This window comes from Mirounga leonina, unplaced genomic scaffold (assembly GCF_011800145.1).
Source record: "Mirounga leonina isolate KUSES-001 unplaced genomic scaffold, KU_Mleo_1.0 Mir_488, whole genome shotgun sequence".
In the NCBI taxonomy this organism is placed as follows: Eukaryota; Metazoa; Chordata; class Mammalia; order Carnivora; family Phocidae; genus Mirounga; species Mirounga leonina.
The window spans coordinates 7,843,453-7,871,308 of NW_023270777.1; the positions used below are offsets into that span (position 1 = coordinate 7,843,453).

Here is a 27,856-nt window from a genome sequence, read left to right on the forward strand (position 1 = left end):
CTGGTGTTTGATTAGAGGCAACCCCGTTTAACCACGCCCAGCCTCTCCCTGCCCATTTCAGAGATGGAGCCCACACCCCCGATAAGGTTGGTAGGGAGCACCACCAAGATCGTGGATGTCCAGTCCCTTCTCATGAGTAAAATGCTGGGCAGGTCTCAGAATTGACTTCATAATGGTCAACGACCAAGAGCGAACCATCTTCTGATAAAAAGGAAGCCCGTTTCTTCTTTATCAGAGGCAGAGTTGTTTTTCTGTTGCACGAACTCCGGGTATTATAGCGATCGGGGTCTTTGTGGCTTTCCAAGGCCACGTGTAGACCCATTATTAAGCCAACTCATCATGTTGATGCTTACTAAGATATGACATGCTGTCCCATTTGTAGGCAAAACCTCAGGGGGTGAGGGAGGCTCGTGGGGCCTAAGTGTGATGCTGACGTATTACGTGGATGGAGAATGCGTGTGTGGGTGCTCCTGATGCACCATCCCAGTCAGATTCTGATGGTAAAGCCGCTGATTGGTCGCTGACACATCGCTGCTGGGCTGTGTCAGGTGTCAGGCTCTTAGAACCTGGGCTCGAGGATGGGCCTCAGGGGTCTGTGAAGCCCCGAAGCTGAGTCCCAAGGTCTGTGTCCCTGTCATGGACGTGCATTTGCTGCCCAGAGGGTCCATCCTTTTCTCAGATTCTCTGTGGTAGTGAGCGAAGGTTGTCACCGTTCCTGTTAGGATATTTCTGTTCTGTTCTGAATAAGGGGTGGACGGTCTCCCTTCAGAGGGAGAGGGTCCCAGGAAAGGGAGTCCTTCCTCGATCAGATACCCTGTTTGTCCCATAAAGAAATCTCTCGGAATTCCAGATCCGTGGGGACCTCTCCAAAAGACAGGTGGGGCACCAGCGTTAGGGCATCTTCATACAAGGCAAATGATTCCATTTCTCAACGTGTTTCCTGGTAGAGGAGCCTGCCTCCAAGTGACAGGTTAATCAGTGCAGTGCGCCTTAGCCAGCCGGGAAAAGCTGTCTTTGGAGGGGCTTGAGCTTGATTAATTTCCCAGCCGTGCTAATGGGGCAGCAGAGAGCACATCTCTTGTTCCCTCCTTTAGGTGGTGTTTGCTCATGGGCTTAGTGCTGTGTGTTCCCAGCCCCCGGGATTTGGAAGTGGATTCATTTGGAAAAGTAGCAGCTTAAAGGCCTTTATTTGGTTTTGTCCGCGAACGGAGCACGTCACTGAGCATTTCAGAGAGAGGCATCCTGCTCCCGGCACCCTGCCTCTGGCTTGCTGCCCACCCGCCCCAGGCTGACCCGTCTGCCCAGAATTGGCCTTTCTGGAACAGAACTCTAGCCAGAACCTGGGGTGATACTTGCCTTCTCCCCAGTTTTTTTTTTTTTTAAATTTTTTACAGACACAAACACCTAAATCCTCATTTGTTTATGATAGTTCTTGGAGGAGCACCTACATTTTGCAGCTCACTCCCATCCCGAATACTCTGGGAAGCTACAGCTTACCTGGGTGAATTCACAACACGTGTGTGCCGTGCCCTTGACCCCCCCTTGCCTATAAAGGGAAGGTGACCCTTGCTGCCACATCTTTCCCCATCTCTGTCCTGTTCCCAGCCTTTCGTTTTTCCTTCCTTCAAAATGGCTTTGCATTATCTGCTCTGTGATCTTCCTTCCCACTGCTCCCTTCCCATTCAAATGCACAGAATCTCGGTTCTTCTGTATCTTACTTTTTGGAAACATGCTTAACGGTGGGTTTTTTTTTTTAATACTTAATTTATTTATTTGACAGAGAGAGAGACACAGCGAGAGAGGGAACACAAGCAGGGGGAGTGGGAGAGGGAGAAGCGGGCTTCCTGCGGAGCAGGGAGCCCGATGAGGGGCTCAATCCCAGGACCCTGGGATCATGACCTGAGCCTAAGGCAGATGTTTAACCGACTGAGCCACTCAGGCGCCTCTCACTCATTATTTCTTTTTAATATTTTATTTGTTTATTTTAGAGAGCGAGAGCGTGCACACGTGCACATGAGTGGGGTGGGGAGAGGGAGAGGGAGAGAGAGAATCTCAAGCAGACTCCATGCTGAGCGCGGAGCCCGACATGGGGCTCGATCTCACAACCTGAGATCATGACCCGAGCCGAAACCAGGAGTCAGACGCTCAACTGACTGAGCCACCCAGGCGCCCCTATTTCACTCATTATTAATGAGAGAACCAGGCAGGTGTTACCATTGGTTCACAGGAACCTAAGTTCACTTGGAATAAGGAAATGTCCTTACGAATTTTCCAGGAGGGTGGGAAACTGACCTCTTTTTCCAAGTGGTGGGACGTGGAGAGGGAAATCCACAGAGCCCCCCACCAGAAAGCATTCCTCCGCATGCCTGTGGTCAAGAACTATTACCGCATTGTGGTGGTGTTCTTTATGATTCACAGAGTTGCAAAATATTTCAGAGGCATTAAAAACCTACAGTCAGCGAACCGGACGGAAGTACTCTACATGATGCAGTTTTCCCTGGGAGACACCTGGTAGTCTTTTTTTTGCTCATTCTAAATTTCTTTTTTTTTTTTTTTTAAAGATTTTATTTATTTATTTGAGACAGAGAGGATAAGAGACAGAGAGCATGAGAGGGAGGAGGGTCAGAGGGAGAAGCAGACTCCCCGCCGAGCAGGGAGCCGGATGCGGGACTCGATCCTGGGACTCCAGGATCATGACCTGAGCCGAAGGCAGTCGCTTAACAAACTGAGCCACCCAGGCGCCCCTGCTCATTCTAAATTTCTTTACATTTTCTCCTATCAGTCTTCAAGGAGGCTCACAGAGCCCAAATCTGTTTAATTTGTGCTGTTGGGAAGCACGGTCTGCCACGCTCCTAATACCTCTTTGTGCCACTCACCTCCTGCACTTGACGTGGCTTTTCATTGCCTCAGATCAAATCCAACGTCCGTCTAGCATTTATTCATTTACCCACTTACCCTTCCGTTCATCGAGCAGCCACTTAGTTCTGCCACTGTGAAAATAAGGCACGGTCCAGTTCTCAGCCCCCTTGACCACTGTAACAGCACAGATAAACGTCTTGCTAACTCTGTGCGTGTATTTGCAGAAGGGTGTTGGGAGAGTGGTGGTCATGAGAAGGGAGCAAGGATTGCTAACCCAGAATGGGGGAGGGATGAGTGCCAAAGAAATTTTTTTAGGAGGAGGAGGACTGGGAAGAATATTCCAGAAGGCAGGAAGTCCATGGGGGGGGGTGGCGGCAAGAAACTTAATGACCCATTTGAGGAAGTGCAGGTGCCTGCCCACAGCTGGGGTGATGCAGAGTTGGGGGAGGGGTGAGAAAGGGAGGTGGGGAACATGGGGTATACTCGGAGAGAGACCGGGCCCTGCCAGGGAGTTAGGACATCATGCTCTGCATCCTGAGAGGCCATGAAGGTTGCTGGCTTTGGCATTTGGAAGGTTGTCTGGGGACGCGCTGGGTGGAGGGCTGGGCAGCATGGATAAGGGGCAGCCAGCCCATTTTCCAATCTTTCTAACCTGATTTTTCACTATTCCTCCAAAAAGACGTCTTCAGTCCAGGCTAAATGACCCAATCACTGTCTTAGGTTCCTGAACGTAGCTATCTTTTCTCCTTGACTTCTTCACTTCCACCTACCCATGGGAGTAGCTCAAGGAAGCTTCAGCTGTCTCAAAGGACACACCTTCTGGGAGCTGCTTCTCCACATTTCTCACTTTGAGCCAAGCATACGGTATCTGTTGGAACCTTCCTGTGCGTTGGTAAATTTCTCTCCAAATACACAGTACGCCCCTGGAGGGCAAGAATCCTCCCCACAAATGATACATACCCACCATATCACTGATTCCTTAATCATCCATGATAGATATCTTGCATATCTCTGGGCATTCCAGTTCAAGACCTTCCTTGTGTCTCTAGCCTCCTAGTATAATTGTGTCACTTAATGTCATGGGTATGATGATAACATAAATGTTGCTCTAGAATTAACTTGGGACGTTGGGATACTGAGATCATCACCATCTTCGAATCTGGCCTAAACGGTGCTAATTTATTATTCCAGGTTACTCCCAGTTGTCTCTGCATATTTGCACTGTGGCCTGCACGTCATTTAGCATCAAGCCTTACTGGCTCATTTCCTTCCATTCGTTCTCGTAGAGGTGTTCATGGAGCGCATTACTCTCGAGTGCTTCCTATGCCCCGTGTTTTGCCGTTGGTCTTGTGTCTTCTTTTGGAGATAAAAATCTCGAACATCCACAGTCCAGACAGATACAAACAAAACGTGGAGGGCGGGCAGTAAGATTCCACCAAACGTTTTGTTCTTAGGAATCGTCATTAGGTTTAGAAATCGTCAGTTAGGCTTAGAAATAGTTACAGGATTGGTTTTCTGCTCAGGCTAACATGGGCTAAAAGGCTAATCTCCCTGGTAATTCCTAGCAGCTCTGTCACCAACCATTTTGTTATTTGATCTGCTTGGTGCTTACAGTTTGGTTCCCTTGTGGGCCTTGCAGGGTTCGGGGGAGAGACCGCTTTGTCTAAAGCACAGAATTGCGGGAAATTTTAAGACTCACCAGTCAGTCAGGATCGTCTCCCAGAAAGTTCTCACGGAAGGTAAAAAAAATCACGACGGGACACACTTACGGGAGCGTAGCTTCAGCCTCCAGCACATTCTGTCTCTCCTGTCTTTGGACATGAAACGCACAGGCAAGGCGGACTCTCATCTCTTCCGAATGTATTGAGTTTTTATTAAAAAAAAAAAAAAAAAAGATGGTTGACCATGACAATGAATGGCTGAGAATTTGGGGAGGTTGGACTTTTTCTCCTGCTGAAAATTGACTCTGGTGAACTTCCATTACTTCCCGAGCTGAGATTCCCAAAAAGTGTGGGGTCGGGGGACTTTGGTGGGCGTCCTTGGAATTTCCCTTGGCAATGCCATGCCACTATGTCCTTGAGACACCTTTCCGTCAGCCTCAAGCCCCGGGTCAAACCAACCCAGGAAGAAGTAAGTACTGATGACGCTAAGGAGTCTAAGATAAGAATCAGCAGTTTTTTTCTTTGTCAGCAGTTTCTCTAAGTGCATAGACCCCCTTGGATGTTCTCTCTGGGTGGAAAGCACTCCTTTCCTTCTCTAAAACGTTCTTGAGCTATTTAAAGCCTGTGATAAGGGAAGTTTATTTGTATTCCTTTCCCTTTAGTTTAGTTTCACTTAAACTTACGTCTCAGGAATTTTATGGACCTTGTTTACTTTATACTGTTTTCAGTTGATCACCATAAACTTGAGTAGAAGGGAAGCGGGGAACAGGATGGAGCCCTCATCTTGGACTTAAGTCAAGAGTTGACTGGGATTTCTCTGGTCCCAAACCCCTACTGGCTGCTTGGCCAGGAGGCAGGAAAGGAAATGATGACATCAAGTCTTCACATAGATCTGGTTTCGGCCAGTTGGGTTTCTTTACATCAGCCTCAGAGGGACCCCGGCCGCTAAACTGTGGCTGTTTCGCTGCTCCTTGTAAACCTCATTCTCTGCTGCGTTAAAAAAGAGAGAAAGAATCCTCCCATGTAGGTTGTGTTCCTATTAAAGACTGCCTCGTTTCCCATTCTTCTTTGGCTTGGATCGTCACATTCATTTAGCGAAATCAACCCAAGAAGGGGCACTCAGTTTTCCTTTCTCTCCAACGTCCTACCAGGGGACTAGGAAGGAAGGTCCGAGTATGAGATCCTTTATAGCGCAAGTGAAGAATTAAAGGAAGCCAAGACTCCTTCAGATACTTGTTTGTTTGTTTCTTTTAGAGACTGTATTTTTAAGTAATCTCTACACCCAACGTGGGGCTTGAGCTCACAACCCCGAGATCAAGAGCTGCAAAGGTCAACCAATCGAGCCAGCCAGGCACCCCTCCAATACTTGTTTTTTTTTACATAAGCTTTTGAATTTGAGAACCAGTTTGGTGTTTCTTTTTCTTTAGCAGTATTTTCCTAGAAATACCCCTAGTATCTAGGGCCATATGCCAAAGGAGATAATATAGAGGAGATATGGGTGGGGTTCATTCCATCTTACCCTTGCTGCTTTTAAGGGGTTACTCACCTGCAAACTACATACGAATTTTTAAAAAAAAATTTTTATGAACTAGGCAGGATAAATATTCCCATTTTACAGATGAGGAAAGACAGCTCAGAGATGTTGGGCAAGTTGCCTGAGATCACACAGCCTGACCTTGAACCCTGCTTTTCTTTCTACTCTCCCAGGTACCAGGCTACTTAAGTGGGTGCATAGATTTTGGGCACGTGTAACATTGGCCTCTGTCTGAATTACACCCCAGGGCTTGGTCTATACTGGCGCCCCTCAGATGCAGTTTATGTATATTACGAATCCTCAAGCTATCCGCAGAGGTTCTACTTCACCCCCGCCGACTGGCCTCAAACCGCTGCTGGCTGAAGGAGGAGGTAGAATAGGGGTGGCGTGGGAGAGGGGGATAGCATAGGGTCATCTTTTAGAATTTTAGAGCCGAAGAACATCCTGTTAAACCAACCCGTTCACTTGCATATACAGGAAAACCGAGCCCAAAACTTTGAGTGCCAGTCCAAGGCTTTAGGCTCTTGTCAGGGGCAGGGCGGGGACCAGACCGCAGAGCTTCAGGTACGCCTGTCCTCAGGGCTTTCACGGAAGGCCAGAAAGCCCCCTCCCCTTGCCTGTGGTTTTCTCCCAGCTTGCCCTGTGGGTTCTCTCCCAGCTTCCCTGTAGGGGTAGTGATTTTCCTCCAGTCTCAGATCTCGGTTGACCAGCAGTGCCCAGGACTTCAAAAGCTCTTGGGTGGAGTCCTGTTTACAAACTTCTGCTGCCCCTGGCTGGTGCTGGGTTGCTGGGCTCCTGCCCCAGGGAAAAGCAGCCTGTTCAGCCCCGGAAGCCGGCGCTGATCGGAGACCAAACCCTGGGTTTCCTGCATTTGGATTCTGATGTCCCACTTTCCTCCTTTCTGGGTCCTCTGCTCTGTGTCCCGCCCCCCCCCCCCGCCCCGCCCCATGACAGGGCTGAATTTACTTTCTAAAAAGTCTGCTTCCCAGAAGACTCTTTTTCTTTCTTTCCAATGATCAAAAATTTTTTGTTTGTTTGTTTTTTCTGGGGAAATGGGACACAGATTACTCTGATTCCACAGGATTGGTCCCAGCACACAGTGAGGTCCAATAAACGCGAGCAATGCCCCAGAGAGCTCATCACAAAAGGCTATTAGCTTTTAATTGAAACCCTCCCTCCTCCTCCCACCCCCCGCCCCCCAGCCCCTTCCAGGAACAGGAACTCAGGCCTTTGTGCAGCAGGGCCTATAACAGAGGATTCTGCCAAAATAAAAGGCATCTTGAGTTGACCCAGAGGAGTGAGATGCTCTTTTGCGCCCCACCCCCTTATGGCATTCAGGGGCTTTTCATTTTCTGAGCAGTATTGAAATTCTAGGACAATGGAGGCCAAATCCTTGCAGTGGGGGTTGGGGGCGGAGAAAGGGAGAGGGGAGGGTTGGAAGAGGAGGCGGTCTGGGGAGTCCAGCCTTTGTTGGGTTTTTTCTTTTCTACCCATTACCTTAAAAAAAATAAAATAAAAGGAAGGGGGAAAAAGGCCCAGTAAACTTTATAATGAATAATGACATCACTTCCGGCTGCCCCCACCGGTCCAGCTTCGGAGAAGAGAGACACTGAGAACAACAGACAATTTACAATTTCATTTTAAATTATTTTTAAACCCTCCCTAAGGAGTTCTTTGATATGCAAACATCTCCCCCAAATGGAGATAATTATTTATGGAGATGCGGCTCTTTGAAGGGGAGCTCGGAATGGATGGGCTTTGAGCCTCCCTAGGAAAGGAAGAAGGTTCCAGATAAGGAGGGGGCCCGAGCTGATACACATCTCACTCCCATCCTCTCATCCCGCCTCGCCTCCCCCGGGGAAGCCAGCAGCTTTAAAGAAGATACTTCCCAGAGTGACAACCCACAGTTCGAGTTACTCAGGCTTCTCCAGCAATGTCCACTGTCAGGGTTTCCAGAAGCTCCTTCCCGGTCCCCGGTTGCCTGGTCTCTCTGTAGGAGAGGAAAGGGGAGGGATAGGCTGCCGTTCCTGTGTGTTTGACCCCCGGAGGTGCACTGTGATTTATAGGGTCACGAGGTAGAAAGACATCGGGGAGGTTTTTGGGGTGCCGGATATTTAGGGTTGGTAGACAGGCCTTCAGAGAAGGTAAGAGGAGCTTCGCCCCACGCTTGTTACCACACAGACACCTGTGATTAGGGCCGTGATGACCCGGCGGCGTCCTCTTTCTCTTGCCCCTGGGTTTTCTCTTGCAAATGCTTTAACACTTTGGCCTGGGGTACCAAGTGCCCCCTGAAACCTCGGGGAGACACCCGCTCCCCACCACCTGCCAGAGACTTTCACTTCCAGGACTGGCTGGCAGCTTTGAAGCTTGCTCAGCCCTCCCCACACCCCCAGCTGCCCATCCTGCCCCTTCAAGTTGGCCTCCCTGTGATGGGGAAACTGAGGCACTCAGCTTGTGCCGAGCCTCCATTTTCCTTCTCGCTGGTCTGGCTTCCTCACTCGGAGACCAGTTTTAGATTTCATGGCGAAATTGAGGGGAAGGTGCTGAGATTGCCCACAGACCCCTGCCCCCCCAAGTGCAAGTGTACCCACCATCCTCATTGGCCACCAAAGAGGGACATTTGTTGCAACTGATGAACCCATCATTATGGTTTCACGTAGACAATTTTCGCTGCCCTAAAACCCCTCCTTGCTCCCCCGTCTATTCATCTCTCCTCTCCCTGATCTCTGCGGATCCAAGTGTCTCTGAGTTTTAGCTGATGCTTGTGGGTTTATCAGGTGGTATTCTACCTCCTTTTTACCTTTTGAAGGCGATGTCCTTGTTTCCTAGACAGATTTGGGACTGTGCACGACTACGAATGAGGTGGTTTGTTTTTATTTTATTTCTGTGTGGCGTAGGGGACATACCCTTTCTAGAATTCTTGATTCTCCTGTGTGTAAAGATTGTTCTGTTTGTTTCGCTTTTGCGTGTTGAATTCTCAGAGGCTGGGCTTGGGCTTCTTCGAGGAAAAGCTAAAGTCAGATTCCTGGCCTGTGCAGACCCGGGATGGTCGGTCATCAGAGGAGTTTATCCGAATGAGCAGAGCATGGCTGCCTCCTTGGCTGAGCTCACTTTCCAGCCCGGAAGCTGAGGCCCAGAAAGTCAAGGGTATGGCTGGGGGGGACCATGCCAGTTAGGAGCAGAACCAGAACCAGAACAGAGACCTTCATGGAAACAACTTTTTTCTTCCTTAAAGCAACAGTGTATCTGTTATGTCCAAATAACTGAGTACCTATTAACTGTTTTCTGATTTCATTCATTGTTTTCCTCAAACCAGTATCAGAACAAGGATTTGGGCATCCTTGTGGCCTTTTGTAAGAGGGCTTGTCCTGTGGATTTAGCTTGCCCCTAGGTCATTGTTGGAAAGGGGCCGCTCAAGGACAGATTTGGGAGTGGTTGGCGGTTACCCGATGCTGGGCATCTGTCAGAATGCACGGAGCTGGACACCAAGGGTCATCATTTATTATATGCAAGTTAAAAAGAAATTTTTAAAAAGAAGGGGGAAAAAAGTCTTTGTCAGAGTTCAGAAGACATGGGGGTATTTCTGCAACCAAGCAAGGACGTCCTCGTCATCCTCCCGGTGGGGGAGGAGAAAAGGGGCAGGCCGAATGTTCTCGGCTCTCCCCGGTTTCCTGGTTTCCTTGGATCTGAGTGGGAGCCGGGCCCTCCCCAGCACACCGTGGCTTACAGCTTTGTCTCCTCTCTCAAATGCAATTCACTCGCATCTGCTGTGCATAAACGTCTCCCGGCATCTGCTGGGCTGTACTGAGGTTACACCCATTTCAATAATCTGCCTTTTTATTGTGTCATTTGCCAGTTCAAACAAGAAGTTCAGTGGCGGGACCACGGGAGCAGGGGTGTCGGCCGAGGAGAGAAAGAAACAGGGCAGGCAAATGAGGGCCACATTGGCTGCTGGAGAACATCAGCATTCTGGGGCTTTTTAGGATTTCTCTGGCTCAGGCGAATTTCCTGCTCATCAAGTCCTGAAGGTTTGTTTTTTTTTAAAGCAGGGACACAGGACAGCCAGGCCAGGACCTGGGGGTGTTCATTTGTGAACTCTGTGCTTCTCCGAAGCCCTGTGACCACGACCGCCAGCCCCCAGGGGGAAGGTGATGCTGCAGGTGGTGGGCTTACCTTCTCTGATGTCTGGTAAGGTACAGGCAGGGAGGTTAGCTCTGCGTCCATCCGGGAGCTGGAGCTTCTAAATCCTCAGACCTGGTTCTGGCCCATCACTCTCCTCACCCACCCTGCCTTACAACGAGACAAGCCGGAATGGGCCCGGCAGTCATTTTTGACATGAATTAGTCTTGGTTTCATGGGTTTTTTGGTTTTTTGGGGTTTTGTTGTTCTTGGGTTTTTTTGTTTTGTTTTGTTTCGTTTTTGAGAAAATTTTGGTTCATTTGGAACCATGGACTTTGGCAAAAGCGTCAGTCTGATCATCCAGTTAACCTGTCCTATTCCTCCCCTGTTCGTTTTCCTGTCTTCTGTTTACATTGATGCTATCTAAGTTTTGCTGATGATAATCTGGCCTGGTCTTTCTTCGGGTTCCTTCAGTTTGCCTCATTTTGTTCCACGGGCAGCCTGATCTGTGTTTGGTAACTAACTCTGTGTGTGCGTATGTGTGTGTATTTCTACGTGCACAGACACGTTTAGTGGGCAGCAAACATCTTTCCTTCTCTCTGCATTAAACTGGACCGTATTTTATGTGTTGTGATGGCTGTGTTCTCTGCAGCGTGTAAGCTGTCCGAGGGAACCCTCACTTACCCTGGGACCTGGTCTGATTTCAACGGAGGGAGTAGGACCTCGAGACTTCACTTTAAGCCTTTGACACAAATAAGTCTTGGATTCTCGGAAGAACTTCCGTTTGGTTCCCAGTATTGTTTTGTGGAAGAAAATGGTTTTTGACCACGGGGCCCTCTCTTACCTGCACAGTGTCTCCTCTGAGATACACACGGTCATCAGCAGAAGAAATGACAGGTGCATGACAGGTCCCACTGAGTAATGATTTCCGATCTTGGCTGCACATGAAAACCATCTAAACGATTGACGAGTTGGGGCCCCACGCACTGAGGGCCTGATTCCGGGGGGGTGGTTCTGCAATAGGGCGCAGGCATGGAGTTCAGAGCCTTCTAGATGAGCCTCATATGCCACCAGGATGAAAGCAGCCTCCCCGGGACGTGGCACGCGGCTTTCTTGTGAATATCTGCAAACAAGTTGAAAGCCTGCGATACCCCTCCAGACCCATCCGGGTCTCAGGTTTTGATGGGGTGACCCGCCTGCGTTATCCGCCTAGGTTTCAGTACAGAAGACGGATCCTTTCTGCTTTCTGTCATGGGTGATCCTGTCTGGTCAGGTTCTCGGAGGCTTGTCCTGAGGGCAGTTCTCATGGCGGTAAGCCTATGTCTTCCTGAGACTTGCCTCTCCAAGCCTAGCCCCATTGGCATCGCAAGCACCCGATGGTGACGTGTGCCACGAACTGTGGAAGAGATGCCCCTTCCTGCCCACCTGATGAAGAGGGAAGGAGGGGACCAGGGTTCGGGGCCACTGTTCCCACCATCGCTCAGATTCCGGGCCCCATTTAATGCAGCTAACTGCCGGAGAATGTGAACCTAAGAGGTCTATTGTTTTGAAATCTGACTCATATTTGAATAACTGTGATCGTAGTCATCTGATTCTAGCACTGAAATGCCTGTGATTAAGATCCTAATCTATGGGGGGGGGGGGTTGGAATACAGGTGTCTGTTTAAAGAGAGGACAGGTGTGTGCCTCTGGGACCTCTTCATTGGAAGGGGCCACGACAAGAGGAAGGAGAGGCCTCAGGGGCGCTGAGTCTCCGTCCCAACTGTCCATCTGCAGGCCGGTGACCTGCTTCCACGTGAGCCACCTCTCCCCTTCGGCCTGTTTCTTCATTAGTCAATGGGGGATTTGCAAGACCTACCTCAAAGGCTCGTTGTATGGATTAAATCAGATAATGTGTGCAGAAGTTTCTCTGCAAGCTCCCAAGCACCATATAATTATTAGCTGTGACTATCAGTTTGAGAAACTGGCTTTCATAATGAGCGGCTCAATTAAGCTGCCACCTCCCTGCTGGCTGGGGAAGCCAGCCTGGGGCTGCAGGGAGGGGCACGCAGGGCCCACGCGCGAGCGGTCTTGCCCTTGGCCATGTCCTGATCCTTTTTTCTTGGAACCCCTTGTGCCCAGAGAGGTTTTGAGTGTTGGGGCAGGATACCGCTCTGGTAAAGGGGCCCAGGAAGAGAATGGGAAAGACTTTTTGTTCCAGGACCTGGGGGTCAGGGGAGCCGAGCAGCCAAAGGGGGAAAAGGAGACTTGCCTGTAAGCTGCCAAAAGGTTCGGTGCCGGGGACTCTCCACACAGTTGCCAAGCCGTGTTCCCCACCGAGTGGACCCACAGGGGTATGCTGGGGAGCTGTTGGCTCTGAGCCCAGTGCCCGCCATGAAGAGCCCCTGGAGGCCAGCGGAGGAGGCTCAGGGGGCATTGGGGGAAATGATGGAGAAACCCAGGTGTGCATCTCACCCGTCCGCCACTCAGAGCAAGCAAGCAAGCACGCCGAGGGGACAGCAGCCCAGAGCCTCCCGCGGGCAAGGGCTGAGCAGTCTCTGTCTCTCAGCGCGAGTCCCCTGGCTATCGTTTGCACAAAGAAAGACCTGGGGCCCCTTGAGTGCTCTCTGACACACACGGGTGCAAATTCCAGACCATTCTAGGGAGAGGGCTCCCTTGGAACTGGTACCCAGAATGGCTTGGGTGCCCCGGGGGCTGTCAGGCTCGGGAAATCTGTCCACAGTTCAGGGAATTGGACTAGAGGACAGTGAGGCTCTCCCATTTCCTTTTTTACCAGTTTTCTTCCTTGTTTTCTTACTCCCGGTGGATCGTGCTCCCTCATGTCCTTTCCTGGGTGCAGTGAACAGAAGATAATTGCTACCATTTTCTTGACACCAGCTAGCTACCAGGCTCCGTACCAATGCTGGCTGGACAGTCCTCTCAGAACCTTAGGGTGGTCGACATCATCATTTTCCCCATGGTTCAGAGGAGCAAACTGAGGTTCGGGCGGGTAAGGGGACCTATCCAGGGTCACACACAATCAGTCAGTGGGGATGCCGCGTCGAACCCAGCAGCCTGACTTCAAAGCCCATGCTGGGTCAGACAGACTCTCTGAGGATAGACCCTGCACCTGCCCCCTTGTAGGAGCTGCGGAGAACTTGGGGGGTTGGATTTCTTCTAGTCGTGGTGGTAGCACTCTGATTCTGAATATTCAACTCCTGTAGACTGTGGTGGCAGATGGCTTAACGTGGGGAAAAAACCTTGGGACTTTATCAGACTCGCCCTGCTTTTGGGTGAAACGCGAAATCGGTTGAGAGCCAGGAACTCTGTTTAATCCTCGCTCACATTAGCCCGACGAGACTGCTCCGTTCACCTAAGTGGTTAATGGGCAAAGTGGGTCAATCCAGCTTTAGCGTAAGTCGGGGATGGCTCTGGCACTGCGAGGCCGTCTTCCTTAAGGGAAAAACCTTCCTCTAACTTGCTGGGAAGAGGGAGCTCCCCCGGCGTGTGGCCCCCTTCTGGCTCGTGCGATAGAACTTTGGATCATCATCTCCATAAACGTGCTCAGGAGAAGAGTTGTGGTCTCAGTAGATTAGGGGTGGCTCGAAGCTGGAAGTTTCGGATGTCCTACCGAGAGGTAAATATTTGGTCAGAAATGATGTGGAAATTGTCTTTTTTTTTTTTTAATTCCCGGGCCCATAGAGGAAGCAGTCAGAAACTGCTAAATCCCATAGTTAGGGGAAGATTGTGCATCCGTGACCAAAACTTAGTCTCCAGTTAGTTTGTCCTACCAGGTGCTGTAAACTGCGGATTGAACACCATAATGCTGATAACCATCATCGTGGTAGCAAAGCTAGTAAATATCAGTTACAGACCACATGTCCGGCATGTTCTGATCATAGTATGATCCTTGTTTTACTCCTCATTAAACTTCCATGATGGAGGTACTATCCCTTTCGCTTTTACAGAGGAGGAAGAGAAGCCCAGAGAGGTTAAGAAAGGTATTCAAAGTCACACAGCTTATGTGCGGCAAAGCTGGGATTTGAACCCAGGTGGTTTGATGTCTGAGGCCTCTTCCCTTATCTGTTAGCTTTACACATAACCACTGAATGAAGCAGGTGGACGCTCTTCCCGTTTCGCATGGTAGAATGCTCAAGTTCAAGAGAGCAAATAAGGAACAACCTTCCACCATCCGACTGTGTTGCTGTCCGCGCTCACTCACGGCCTTCTGGCGTGGGGATCATGGCTCGCGTTTCCTGTCGGTCCTAACAGTATTGTCTGCATACTTCGGCTTAGATGAATGCAGTGATCGAGATCATACAAGTCTTTTTTTTTTTTTTTTAATGGAGTCTAAAGTATTTTTGGAAGCTTCTAGAGTTGGGTCTTGGGGATTTCCTCTTGGCAGGTTTGTATCACTTTATGCTCCCATCTGATTTCACCTGGTTTTGGTGACCTTCGGGTGTGCTTTTCGCAGTAAAGGCATTTTGTCGGCGGTCACTGTGTTCAAGCCTGGGGGCGGGGGGGACATCTTCCTTCCCGTTCCCAGCGCATGCGGGCCCAGGCTTGGTGAACGCGTGGAGTCAGGCTGGTGAGGACTCCTGGGCAGCAAAATCTCTGGGAGCCCGACATGCTGCTGTTAGGAAGGGCACATAGCCAGAGGTCAAGGACCTTTGTGTTCTGACGTCGTATGTCTAGGGCAGTTTAAACACTGGATACCGGGAAAAATAAGGGAGAGGTGGCCCCCGCGAGGGGATTTAGAGAAACTCCTATTTCACTGTTTCTACCTTGGAGGAAGGTGCCTTCCTGTTGCACATAGAGAGTATCTGGCCTCCAAGCTTCAGATGGGACGTTAATGCGCCTTTCAGCTCTGAAATTCCTTTTACATGTTTTCACATCTCTATCACCGTTCCCCGTAATAAGAGAGAGCGAGGATGAGTGTTGCCGTTGACACGTGTGGCCAAAGAGGTGTCGGCTTCTGAGCTGACTTCGCTCTGCTTGCTTTCCCTCAGGGACCTGATGCCGAGGACCCTGGAGGGGCAGATCACCATGGAGAAGACGCCCAGTTACTTCGTCACCCGCGAAGCGCCCGCGCGCATCTCGGCCATGTCCAAGGACACCAAGCTCATCGTGGTGGTGCGGGACCCGGTGACCCGAGCCATCTCGGACTACACGCAGACGCTGTCCAAGCGGCCCGACATCCCCACCTTCGAGAGCTTGACGTTCAAGAACCGCACGACGGGCCTCATCGACACGTCGTGGAGCGCCATCCAGATCGGCATCTACGCCAAGCACCTGGAGCACTGGCTGCATCACTTCCCCATCGGCCAGATGCTCTTCGTGAGCGGGGAGCGGCTCATCAGCGACCCGGCCGGCGAGCTGGGCCGCGTGCAGGACTTCCTGGGCCTCAAGAGGATCATCACCGACAAGCACTTCTACTTCAACAAGACCAAGGGCTTCCCCTGCCTCAAGAAGGCCGAGGGCAGCAGCAAGCCCCACTGCCTGGGCAAGACCAAGGGCAGGACCCACCCCGCGATCGACCGCGAGGTGGTGCGCAGGCTGCGCGAATTCTATCGGCCGTTCAACTTGAAGTTCTACCAGATGACCGGCCAGGACTTCGGCTGGGATTGATCGACCCCCGGGCCGTGTGACTTACCACTCGGCTTATGTATCGAGAGAGGTTATATGTATGTAAAATGTACAGAAATCTATTTTATAATAATTTATTTTTAATTCATAAGCAATTAACTCACTCAGCTGCCTAGCCACACTCTTTAGAGAGTTAGTCTCATAATCTGTTAACATTCCAAAGTGTTTAATCTTTTCTTTTCCTCACGATCGATGGTGCTTCCGTCCCCCCCTCCCCGCCCCTACCCATTCTATTTAAAAAGAAGAAAAGCACAACTTGAGATTTTTGTTGTTACGGGTACGCAGCCTTCAGTCGCTGTCTGAGTTCACTTGCCATCTCCCTGTGTCTTGGGTCTTGTAGTCCAGCTGCCATTCCTCCCTCCCTGCCCTCGTACCTCCGAGGAGCGCCCAGCTGCCCCAGCAGCTCGGCTCCCTCAAGGTCATGTCTCGTGTAGCATCCTCCTGCCCGTGTGTCGACATTTCGAAGGACGTAGAGGCCAGACCACAGCGCTAGGCTTTCCGCCCCGAGTCTACTCAGCTCGCGGGGGGGTCACTACCTTGGTAGGGACACGCGCCTCCTCTCTGGAGTCTGCGTCCCAGGGTCCGTTTACTTCAGCTCATGATTTTGAGAGAGAGCCCTGCGTCCCCTTCTGCCCCGGTCCCTGGTTCTTAAAGCTGCTTGAAGCGTATGCAGATGTTATAGCCCCTCTTTCCCAGGTCACGTGTGTGAGATGCTTGGGTGCTGCTTTAGAACTAAAGACGACCTCTCCTTTGCACGAGTGCACCGTGCTCGGTCCTCCAGGCCGACAGTTCTGCTCTGACGCACCAAAGAATCCCCTAGGCTAGCAGAACCATCAGCACAAACCCGCAGGTGCCGGGTGTCCAGACCCAGAGGGCTCAGGTGCATCCCACGCCCTCAGAGCCCCCCAAGGTGCTGCTGGGTGCCGAGCCAGCCCGTGTGGGGCACATCCCAGTAGTAGGCGGACCACCTCAGTGGGGAGAAAAGCCAAAAGAGCACCAGAAGGACAGGCGGCCTGGCAGAAGAAGCAAGTCCCTGGCCCCCTGCTTGATGTCTGGAACTCGCCTCCTTGGAATTCCTAGCTCATCACAGACTGACAGCACAGTCTGTCGCCAACAGCCAGACAGCGAGCAACAGGAGTGGCTCTTGCAGAGACAAGCTGGGGGAAGAACGTTGTTGACTGGCGGCCGCCGAACCTAACGATTATGAAGATGTCCCTTGTTTGAGCTAGGTCCCAGGAGAAGGGTCTCCAGTATTGTCGCTGCTGATTGCAGAATGCTCTCCCCTCCACCCCTCTCTGTTGAGAGAGCAGTTGGGAGATTATTTTTGACGGCCAGCTTGTGGCAGTCGGGGTCACCATATAGCAATATCACAGAATGAACATGTTCACTGTATCCTGTTTTCTAAACCGGAATGCTTCTACCATAGAAGAATTTTCATTTGAGTTATAGTTGCACCAGGGCTTATGTGGGAAGACGCACACATTGGCCAAATGGTTGGGGGTGTGATATTTACAAAGGCAAGAATTTTCATTTGAGTTATAGTTGCACCAGGGCTTATGTGGGAAGACGCACACATTGGCCAAATGGTTGGGGTGTGATATTTACAAAGGCAAGAATTTTCATTTGAGTTATAGTTGTACCAAGGCTTATGTGGGAAGACATACACATTGTCCAAATGGTTGGGGCGTGATATTTAAGAAGACACTCTTGTACATTGGATGGGATAGAACTTGCCCCGTTGAGCAAGAAAATTTGTATGAAAAGAGAGAGAAAAAATTCATCTTTCAAAACGGATCACCATGTCACCGGTCCTTGAGTGATGTCGTTTGGTAATTGGTTTGTATTCGCCTACAAGTTTGAGCCCAGACATAGCTCGCTCACACTGAGCAGCAAAACAATCAGGATCATCGTGTAGGTTCTGGGCAGGAGGATGGGCACTGGGGCTCCATGCATTATTCCCCAGATGCTCTGTTCATTTCAGAGCTTAATGACTGCCTCTACCAAGTAGTACAGAAGCTGCCTTTAGGGGAATACCATAATCCTAGCACGGTTCTCCCTTCTTGCTGCTTGGGCGTCCAGACATCTGCGTAAGGGTACTCTAAGGGGTTGTACGTTTTTGCGGTCAGAAAGCTCATTTGTAATAAAACGGAGAATGCTTCTTTCCAGTTACAACGTAACATCGCTTAAAGTAAAAGTCAGGATCCACAACCTCCACGGAACCCCGCGCTGACCACTTTCTGGCCACTTTTCGTGCCCTGATACGGCTCGTGATGTAGAATTGCAGAAAAAGCGCAGCGAAGGGTGTGCGACAAGGCAGTAGGAAAACATGCGTATGTTTTTCCTTCCCTTTGGGTCCCTGTTGTCTTTCTAAGCTGGACAGTTTTGATTAAGTTGTTTATCCCCTGCCTTACAACTGAAACAGGAAATCTCCAGATAGAAGGAGGGTCACTGAGTCATGAACACTGGAGTCAAGATTCTATTCTGGGTCAAATCCTCGAATCCAAACAGATGTTGATAATTGGCAAGGACAGACTAGAGTACGTTTTCCTGTAGAAGATAAATAAATGAAGACTTCCATGCATCTCTTCATAGGGGTCTGATAGCTTACAGTTCCCGACCCCCGCAGAAGCGGCATCTGCCCCACGGTTACACCCCGTCATGTGATAGTTATTATTGAGCCGGGGCGCATATGTCCTCCCGCAGAAGTTAAGCAACACGTACAATTCAGCCTTGAGTTTCTTCCTGTTCTAGCAATCTCCAAGGCCACCAGCTCAAGTTCTTAGCTGCTAGAAGACAAACACCGGTTTGTGTTTTGGCACTTTGTCCCTATGCACGCTTTGGGTTTTTTCCAGTTTACAGGGAAAACTGATAATTCACTGGGGGTACTTTATTCCTCTCCGTTTCATTTGCTTGTTAAAAAGATTAACAAACAAAAAAAAGAAATTGGAGGTTTTTATTGTCCCTGTCTACCCCATGCTTGCTTTGAGGTGTTTGGTAACTTGGGAGGTGGTACCTGGAAAGGTATTTAGGATATAGTGACTGCATAATAAATACTTGGATGACGGAGGAAGAGACATTGTCTTTTTCACGGGATTTTCTTCGGAAGTCATTTTGAGTGACAGATACATTTTAGGCCTTTGGAGAAACAGTTTCAGATCCTGCCAGGATATTTACATAAGAAAGGAAAATGGAAGGTTCCAGTAGACTAGAAATACTTAGCATGTATCTCAAACGCTGACACAGACGTCCGTGTGATTTTTCTTTTTCAGTTTCTCAAGAAGGATGGTCAATTAAACTGAAAGGTGTGGTTAGATGTTTTTTTTTCACTTTTGTAACATTAATTTATGACTGAGTTCATTCAGCCCAGTAATCTGAAATACGGTGCAAATTCTAGCCGTGTGTCTTCTATAACCTGGATGTTAGAATAGCCAATATGTACAAAAAGAATTAAAACAAGTATTTTGTTCTATGTATAACACAAATTAATTTTACACAGAGAAAGATGTTTCTAGGAAAAAGAAATTCTGGTAATTCATACTATTTCTTTGTATGAACAAATAAAATCTATTTTACCAACTTGTGGGTGCTCTTCTGTTTTGTTGTGTGTTGTGGATGGACAAGGGGTGCTGAGTCCGTAACTGACCACATGCCTGGGTGCGCACAGGGAGTCATTCTGGGGAGGGCAGGCTGATCTTGCAGATTTCAAAATGTAACTAACCTGCAGATATTCGGGGCAATTTTTTGTAAAGGACTCTGAAGGCTGTGAGATCAGTGGGAAGGCCCCTGCCCCCTTGGAGGAGCATGCAAAGAACTTCCAAGAACACCAAGGTCACCATATCCTGCAGGCTCTCCGTGCCTCAGGCTCTAGCCTGGCCGGTGGTGGGAGCTGCCCTGTGCCGTGTGTACCACAAGTATGACCAAGCAGAGCATTGATAGCTGGGCTATTTGGATAATGGTAACATTCTTATCTCACATAAACAGTTGTATGGAGACCCTTATCCTTAAGACATAGTTGAAAAGTGTTTAGACAGGACGATGTTTCCATGTCTATAGCCCACAGCAAGAGATCTTCTGTTTCTTTTGATGGGACACACTCTCTGTACGATGATTATTTACTATCTTTTAAGATTGATTTATTTGAGGGGTGCCTGGGTGGCTCAGTCGTTAAGCATCTGCCTTCGGCTCAGGTCATGATCCCAGGTTCCTGGGATCGAATCCCACATCGGGCTCCCTGCTCAGCGGGAAGCCTGCTTCTCCCTCTCCCTCTCCCCCTGCTTGTGTTCCCTCTCTCGCTGTGTGTCTCTCTGTCAAATAAATAAAATCTTTAAAAAAAAAAAAAAGATTGATTTATTTGACAGAGAGTGCACGAGTGGGGAGGAGAGGGAGAGTGGGGGAGGGAGAAGCAGGCTCCCAGACTAGATCCCAGGACCTTGGGATCATGACCTGCGCTGAAGGCAGACGTTTAATCGACTGAGCCACCCAGGCACCCTGATTATTTACTATCACAAACGTTTGATTCATTCTTGAGTTTTCCTTAATTTTTGTTTTCAATTTTCCATTGAGATTTAATTTGGTCTATCTTTGGTTGAGGTTTAGAGTAGCTGACGCCAAATTGATCGATTAAGGCTCAAACCCGAGAGTTCCGACTTCATGTTTCTGAAACCACTCCACTGAGGTATGATTGGCTTACAAAAAGTGTGCATGTTTAATGTATGTAACCCAATGAGTTCCATGGTAAGAATTCACTCATAAAATCATCAGCACTCTCAGTGCCATAATACGTCCACCTGTTCCAAAAATTTCCTCCTGCCATCTTATTTTTTTTTGTGATAAGAACATTTCACCTAAGATCCACCCTCTCAGCAAACTTAAGTATTTAGTATAGTGTTGGTAACACTAGGCACTAGGGTATACATTGTCCCCGGGACTTAATTCATCCTGTATAACTAGAACTTTGATTTTGCTTAATTTAAAAAGGGAATCTATTACAATCTTAGGTGAAAAGCCATTATTTCTTGCCATAAAGAGGAGGTAATCAAAAAATAAGTACAGGGCGCCTGGGTGGCTCAGTTGGTTAAGCGACTGCCTTCGGCTCAGGTCATGATCCTGGAGTCCCGGGGATCGAGTCCCGCATCGGGCTCCCTGCTCGGCAGGGAGTCTGCTTCTCCCTCTGACCCTCCTCCCTCTCATTCTCTCTGTCTCAAATAAATAAATAAAATCTTAAAAAAAAAAAAAAGTAAGTACAATGAAAATAAATCCTTGCTAGTAATTTCTAGCTAGATCTAACTCAAGCCAGGTTTGCCGTAGGCTCTCACCCATTGCTCCTGGCGATGGTCACTCCTGGCAAAGACTAGCACTTAGCAAATTACCATCTTGCCTTGAAGGGTGGAGAAGACTTGAAGAGGGTATGAGTTACCCAATGCTACTTGGTGTTGAGTCTGTGAATGCCTAAAATGGGAGCACCCCCCCCCAAATCATCTCCGGTAGTACTCTGGGTTTTCTCGCATTTTGGAAAACACTTGTGATTCACACCAAGAAAACATCTTGCACAGAGGCCCAGAGTTGGAAGTCAGCCTAGCATTCTGGGAAGGCCGTGAAAAAAACACCCCACCCAAGCGAAGGACTCTAGCGGGTCAGGGGGGGAACAAATCATTAACATTTGGTTTTCAACAGCCAGCATCCTTACGGAGAACAGCTCCCTCAAACCTAGGTATATGCCACTATGTGAAGTGAGCCTTGAATGTCGACCTGACTTTATATCCATCCCACTGATTCTCTGCTTTTTCTACAGAAAGGTAATAAAATGGACCTAAAATCTACTCATTAACCAGAGAGCAGTTTAGAGCAGTTGTTCTCAAGTTTGGGCAAATAACTGCATGATGCCACTTACACCTGTGGAATCTAAAAGAGACAAATTCAGAGAAACGAGTAGAGTGGTGGTTACCGGGGGTTGGGGTGGGGGGAGAAATGGGGAAATACTGGTCAAAGGGAACAAACTTCCAGTTATAAGATTAACACGTTTGGGGATGTAATGTTCAGCACAGTGATTATAACGGATAATACTGTATCTCATATACCTCAATGGTGCGTTGAGAGTAGGTCTTAAATGTTCTCACCACAAAGAAGAAATGACAGTTACACGGCTATGCTGGGAATCAGTTTGAGATCTATAGATGTATCAAATCAACGTGTTGCATAACTTAAACTTACACGACGCTATTTGTTGATTATATCTCAATAAAGCTGGAAGACATTTCAAAATAATATAATGTAACCCCAAAAAGCTCCCCCAGTGATTCTAACATATAGCTAAACTTGAAAGCCATGGTTTTCGAAATGTGGTTTCTGGACCACATCAGCATCCCCTGGGAACCTGATAGGCATGCCAATTCTCAGGCCCCCGAATTGGACCTACTGAATGGGAAATGCAGGATTTAACAAGCTCTCCAGCTGATTCTGATTCATGCAAAAATCTGAGCATCACCGCATCAGAGCGTAGACTTCATATCATTTCCTATCATTTTGAAACCAGAGACCCTTGGATCTCTAATCAAGCACATTGTCTTCTGTACCAGGCTTTTCACCAACCAAGGCAATTCCTAAGCAGAGTCACCCCTTATAACTCTGGGTCTCCTTTCACAAAGTAGCTCTCTCTGCATTTCAAATAGTGGCCGCGGCTGCCTGGCTTCCCTCACTCTGCTGGGTCCTGTTTTTCTCAGGCAGCCCCCATGCTGTCCTCTCTAACATATTCCCGAGAGTGGAATGATAGGTTGATACAGGAGAGCTAACATCCTTTAAATCCGCCCCCATTTCACCTTACCTTCTAGATTCAATCTTCAACAGTATACTCCCAGCATTTCTTCTCCGATTGTCATCATTCCTTCTTATTCTTCGCATTTGACTCCCAAAAGCCCAGTGACTTAAGGCTAGAGCTTCCATCTGGCCATGATGTTCCCAGTCATAACGAGTGGATCTAAACCTCCAAGGTCCTAATGATAGCATCCAGTTTCATTTTTCTGTTCTCACCCATTTTCATGATGACGATGTATGAAAGATGATAGAGCAGCCTCGTGGGGCAAAGTTGGCTGTGGCGACGCATCTGCGGGCTCAAAGCCTGCACTCCTCATTTGCGAGCTTCGCTCCGTGCAATGATCTCGTTTTTGTGTGTGAACTAATAGGGACTTAAGGACCCCAGTGCAGTTTCCTAAAAGCCATGGAAGACCCTCTCTACTGCCCCTAGAATTGCGTGAGGGGATTAGAGGCTCCTTCACATCTCCCTTGTCAGCCCCCAATACCTCCCGATCTTGCATCCCCCCACCGCTGCATAGAAGCTGTTATAATTCCTCTGCAGAATCCTGACCTCAAAATACCTAGGCTCCGCATGCTTTCTCTCTCCATACATCTAGCAAGAGAAGACTGATAATAGAGGACACCAAGACTCCGTTGGAAGAGTAAACAACAGAAGGTCTCCGGAGCTCCTTGAGAAGGGGAGGCGTCTGAAGGGAGGGATGCTCAGAGACCTTTATTTTGGATATGATATTCCATACGAATGGGAGCAAGAAGAGGCCGGAGTCAGAGATCGGCTCGTTCATTCAATAAATATTTATGGAGTGCTTACTGCTGCTAGGGACACAACCCTAAACACGCCATGCTTCCCGATTCAAGGAATTCACATTCCAGGGAGGAGGTGAAGGATGTGTATGGATACAACCGGAATACAATATGACAAGGGCCACGACGAAGTGCTGGGGAAAATCAGGACAGGAGTTCCTAATCTGATCTGGGGCGGCGGAGAGGGAGGGTGTTACCTACACACCTGGCAGGATGTAGCCAAGTGATGGATGGAGGGCAATATGGAGGCAGAGGGCAAAGAGAGCTGTGAATAAATACAGCCAGTTGGCAACTGCTGGCCAGATCCCACTGGCTTGGGAGCACTTAAGTCAGAACAGTTGGAGTCATCCTTGGCATCTCTTTCTCTCACATTCCTCATGTCTGATCCATCACTAAGTCCTGCCACGGCAACCATCCGAAAGTCTCCCAAGTCTCTTCACTACCCTCCCGTCTCGCTGGGCTACTGTGGTCACCTTGTACCTGGCTTCCCACACGCCTCCCCTGCTCCATCCGGTCTGTTCTGCTCACAACGCTTTGGGGAATCTTTTCAAAACTCAAATTGGACTGTGTACCCTTCCTGCTAAAAACCCTTAGATAGCCTCCTACTCTATTTCAGATAAATCTCATTAATTTGCCCAGGAAAACCTACCCAGCTTCATTTTAGACCCTCTCCTCCTGTTCTCCATGCTCCAACCACAAGAGTCTTCTTTTCACTCCGGGGGGAAGCCAAGTTCTCTGTGTGGATGCCTTGCTCCCAATTCCTTGCCTGGCTAACTTAGACTCGTCTTTCAGATCTCAGCACCCTTATCTGCATGAGTTTGTCCCTTAGTGAGGGAGGTCTTCTCTAGCTGTGGTTACCCCAGTGAACCACACGAGGTGGCGTTCGCACCCTTGGGTAGCCTTTCCCCACAATGACGTATTGCGTATTTTGGTCAACAGTCTCAGCCGAGCTCCCGGAAGACACCCAGACTCAACTGCTAGCCATATTAGCCCGCCACCTTGGGGGTTCCTGTTCCTTGAGCCCCCCGCCAACTGCAGCTTTTGCAACATCACATGGGTCAGAAGAACCACTCAGCTGAGCCCAGTCAACCAATAAAATAGAGATCATAGCTGTTTTTGGTCTTAAGCCATGAAATTTGGGAGTGCTTGGAATGATACAGAATTGGGATAGTCCCCCATCTAAATGAACACCAGCTCTTATTTCAGCTCAGAGAGTCCAATCCCATTCCTTCACAGTACCTGTGGTACTATATAGCTCTGCACATGTTTGGGTTTGCTTGTTGTCCTCGGCACTAGTCTGCCGTCTCCAAGACAAGCAGAGACTATGGCTTCTTATTCAGCAGGAAAGGGTCTTTGAGGTACCGAGAAGCTGCTTAATTGTTGAATAAAGGAAGAAAGAGTTGAGATAATATCCCAAGGGTGAGAGGATAAGAAGTTTAAACAGGTGGGGACGCCTGGGTGGCTCAGTCCTTAAGTGTCTGCCTTCGGCTCAGATCATGATCCCAGGGTCCTGGGATTGAGTCCCTCATCGGGTTCCTTGCTTGGAAGGGAGCCTGCTTCTCCCTCTGCCTCTACCTGCCACTCCCCCTGCTTGTGCTCTCTCTCTGACAAATAAATAAATAAAATCTTAAAAAAAAACAAAAAACGGAACTTTAAACAGGTGACAACATAGTTTCACGTGGAGGAAAAGTGATATTTTTAAAAGCTAGCTTTTAATGAGGATGGAATACTTCTTAGAGAGCTTGTCTTATGATTTAAGAAACAATAGACTTTGGGTCTTAAAAAGGGAAGGCTTTGGGCTTCAGTCTGAGTAAGAGATGATGAGACAGGAAAGGCTACGGGTTACTGAAAAGTAACGTGAAAGGTGGCTTCTTTGGGCAGCGAAAAAATAAATGAAAGGATTTTAATTTTTTGAGATGAGCTCTAGAGAGACATCTAGGGAGACAGAAACTGGCGGGAGAAAGACAGAGAGCAGGTGGGCTCTAAGAGTGTCCCCCAGAGGCATGAGAGAGGCCAGGTCCCCAGGGAGAGATGGGCAGATTTTTCGAAGGCAGAGTCAGAATGATTAGACCTGTGTTGCAGAGAGCATCCTGGCTGCCTTAACTGGGTGCCTTAAAACAACAGAAAGGGACTGTCTCACAGTTCTGGAGGTCAGACATCTGAAATAAAGGTGTGTGCAGAGCCATGCTCCCCTCCAAAACCTTCAGGGGAGGATCCTTTCTTAACTTCTTGAAGCTCCTGGTAGCCCCTTCGCAGCAAAACTCCAATCTGCCTCGGCTTCCTGTGTCTGTGTCTTCGCATGGCATTCTCCTCCATGTGTGTGTTTGAATTCCCTTTCTTTCCAAATCTCCTCCTTCTTGGGAGGACATCCACCATATTGGATGAGGGCCCACCCTAATGATCTCATCTTAACTTGATTACATCGGCAAAGACTTTCCAGATAAGGTCACATTCACCGGTACTGGGAGCTAGGACTTCCGCCCAAGTTTTGGGGGGATACGGTTCAACCCAAAACAGCCCAATACCCCATTTAAGTTGTTAGCAAGAGGTGCTCTAATTCTCTCCAACGTGCAACCCCAAAGCCTTTCTTAACTTTTACGGGCTTTTCGGATCTTTGCAATGAGATATGGAGGACCTTTGGAATATCAGCTCTGCCTCTGAGAATGAAGGGAGAGTTTGAGAAGAGAGAAGCAATGACCCCAAGGGACATGTGAGCCTCGGAAGTGAAAGAGAAGAGTGTGGACTCCCTGCGGTTAAAATTCTAGTTATCTTATTTGGCTATGAGCATTGAGGTGTATGCACAGAAGGCTTCAGAACTGGTGTAATGGATTGGAGGTGGAGGCAAGCCAACAGGAACTATGGAGAGACAATGGGAGGAATTTAAGGGGTAAGGAGGTACCAAGGATGAAAACAGACTTCTGAATGAAATACCTGGGTGGTTATCAATGCTGAAGCTTAGCTGGGAAACTGAAGACAAGGAGCTCCTCGCTGCAGTAATGCAGACATTACAATGAGGGCCTGGATGGGAAGATGACTGGGGTAAGTCTCTGGCTCGATGACTAACCCCTGCTTTTCCAGTTGCCCTATTTCCCCAAATGTCACAACACAGGAGTAGTTGGATTGAATGAGTTCCCTAAGTGTCTGAGAGCTTGGATGGGCAAGCTGAGCTGTTCAAAGTCAGAGAAAATCTTAGCCAAACTGGGGGGAGGTGGGATGCTCTGGGGAAAATTTTATCGTTTTACTGAGTTTTTAGTAGTAATTTTTTATTATTTATAAGATTTTATTTGGAGTGCATGTCAATTTCATTTGTTTTTCCTTAACGATCTGTGCAGAGAAAGACATGCCCATTGATAGGTTGCTCAGTAGCTGAACATTCTCATCCTGAGTGTCCTTCAAAGCTTCTTGAGCTCCTAGGGGCCCAGGTCCCTGCACAGCATCAGAGCAATATATTACACAGGGGTGTTCAGGGGTGAGTGTTTTGAATTGGCAATCGAGGTTTAATGCAGTAACATCATTAAGTTAACCTTCATTAGGATGTGGTGACTCTAAAGCATCCAGTTGGTAACCATTAAATTCTGGTAAGCTCTTTCAATGGAATGGGTGATCTTTTCTGTAGATTATGTATATAAATCATGAGTAATGAGTTCCACTCGAGACCTACACTGCCATTTTGATGATTCTGAATGTGAATGTCCATTCGGGTCTTTGTCTTCTGCCCAAATGACCATTTATTTATGTCTTATTGGGGATCCAACCACTGGTTTCTCGGGGAGACAAGAGAAGAGGAGCCTGAAGGCTCGTGAGGATGGGGAGATGTATAGCCTCAGAACATCAAGTCCCTCTTGCCTCAGTCCCCCCAGCTTGAGGTTCTTACACTTTCTAACTATACACTCAGCCCATTCCACTCCAGATCTGGAGCTCTGAACTACCACTTACTGGCTCTGTTGCCTTGGGAATACTACTAACCCTCTCTGAACTGGATTCCTTAACAACAGGTTGTAGTCAATGATACCGGCCTAACAGGTTAATAAGGATCAAAGGAGAATTCATCTGCGAAGCACTTATCATACCATCTGGCACATGTAATATTCGAGAAACATTACTTTCCTGCACTCACCCCTCCTGACTTACTTGTGATCAGGATGGGACGAATATCTAAAGCCTCAGGTTCAGGTTTGGGGGCTACCTAAAAACAATCCCATTTGTATAAAACCACTGTTTGGTGCTCCAGGGTGAGTCCTTCAAACCCCAGTGGTTGCAGAGCTGTGGGAGACCCTCCTGCCCTCCTCCCTACTTGTTGGTCTAGTAGGTGTGACTGCTTTAGGATTTCATATTTCCTCCGGAATTAGAGACTGTCCTGGACTCCTGTCTGTTGGGGTCCCTAATGCCCTGGGTAACTCTTGCCCTCAGCTCTGATCCCTGCCCCTCCCTCTCCAGCCAGAGGCTT

General features: G+C 48.7%; 1 protein-coding gene across 1 annotated transcript in view; it reads left to right on the top strand.

Annotated features, from left to right (window-relative positions):
- LOC118000196 (heparan sulfate glucosamine 3-O-sulfotransferase 3B1) overlaps window positions 1-15,827 on the top strand; it is a 35,281-nt gene extending 19,454 nt beyond the window's left edge. Inside the window, exon 2 of the mRNA XM_034989827.1 lies at window positions 15,162-15,827. Coding sequence (XP_034845718.1) covers window positions 15,162-15,780 — 619 coding nt within the window. The 3' untranslated portion in view covers window positions 15,781-15,827. The remainder of the gene's footprint in view (window positions 1-15,161) is intronic.
- The last annotated feature ends 12,029 nt before the right edge of the window (window positions 15,828-27,856 follow it).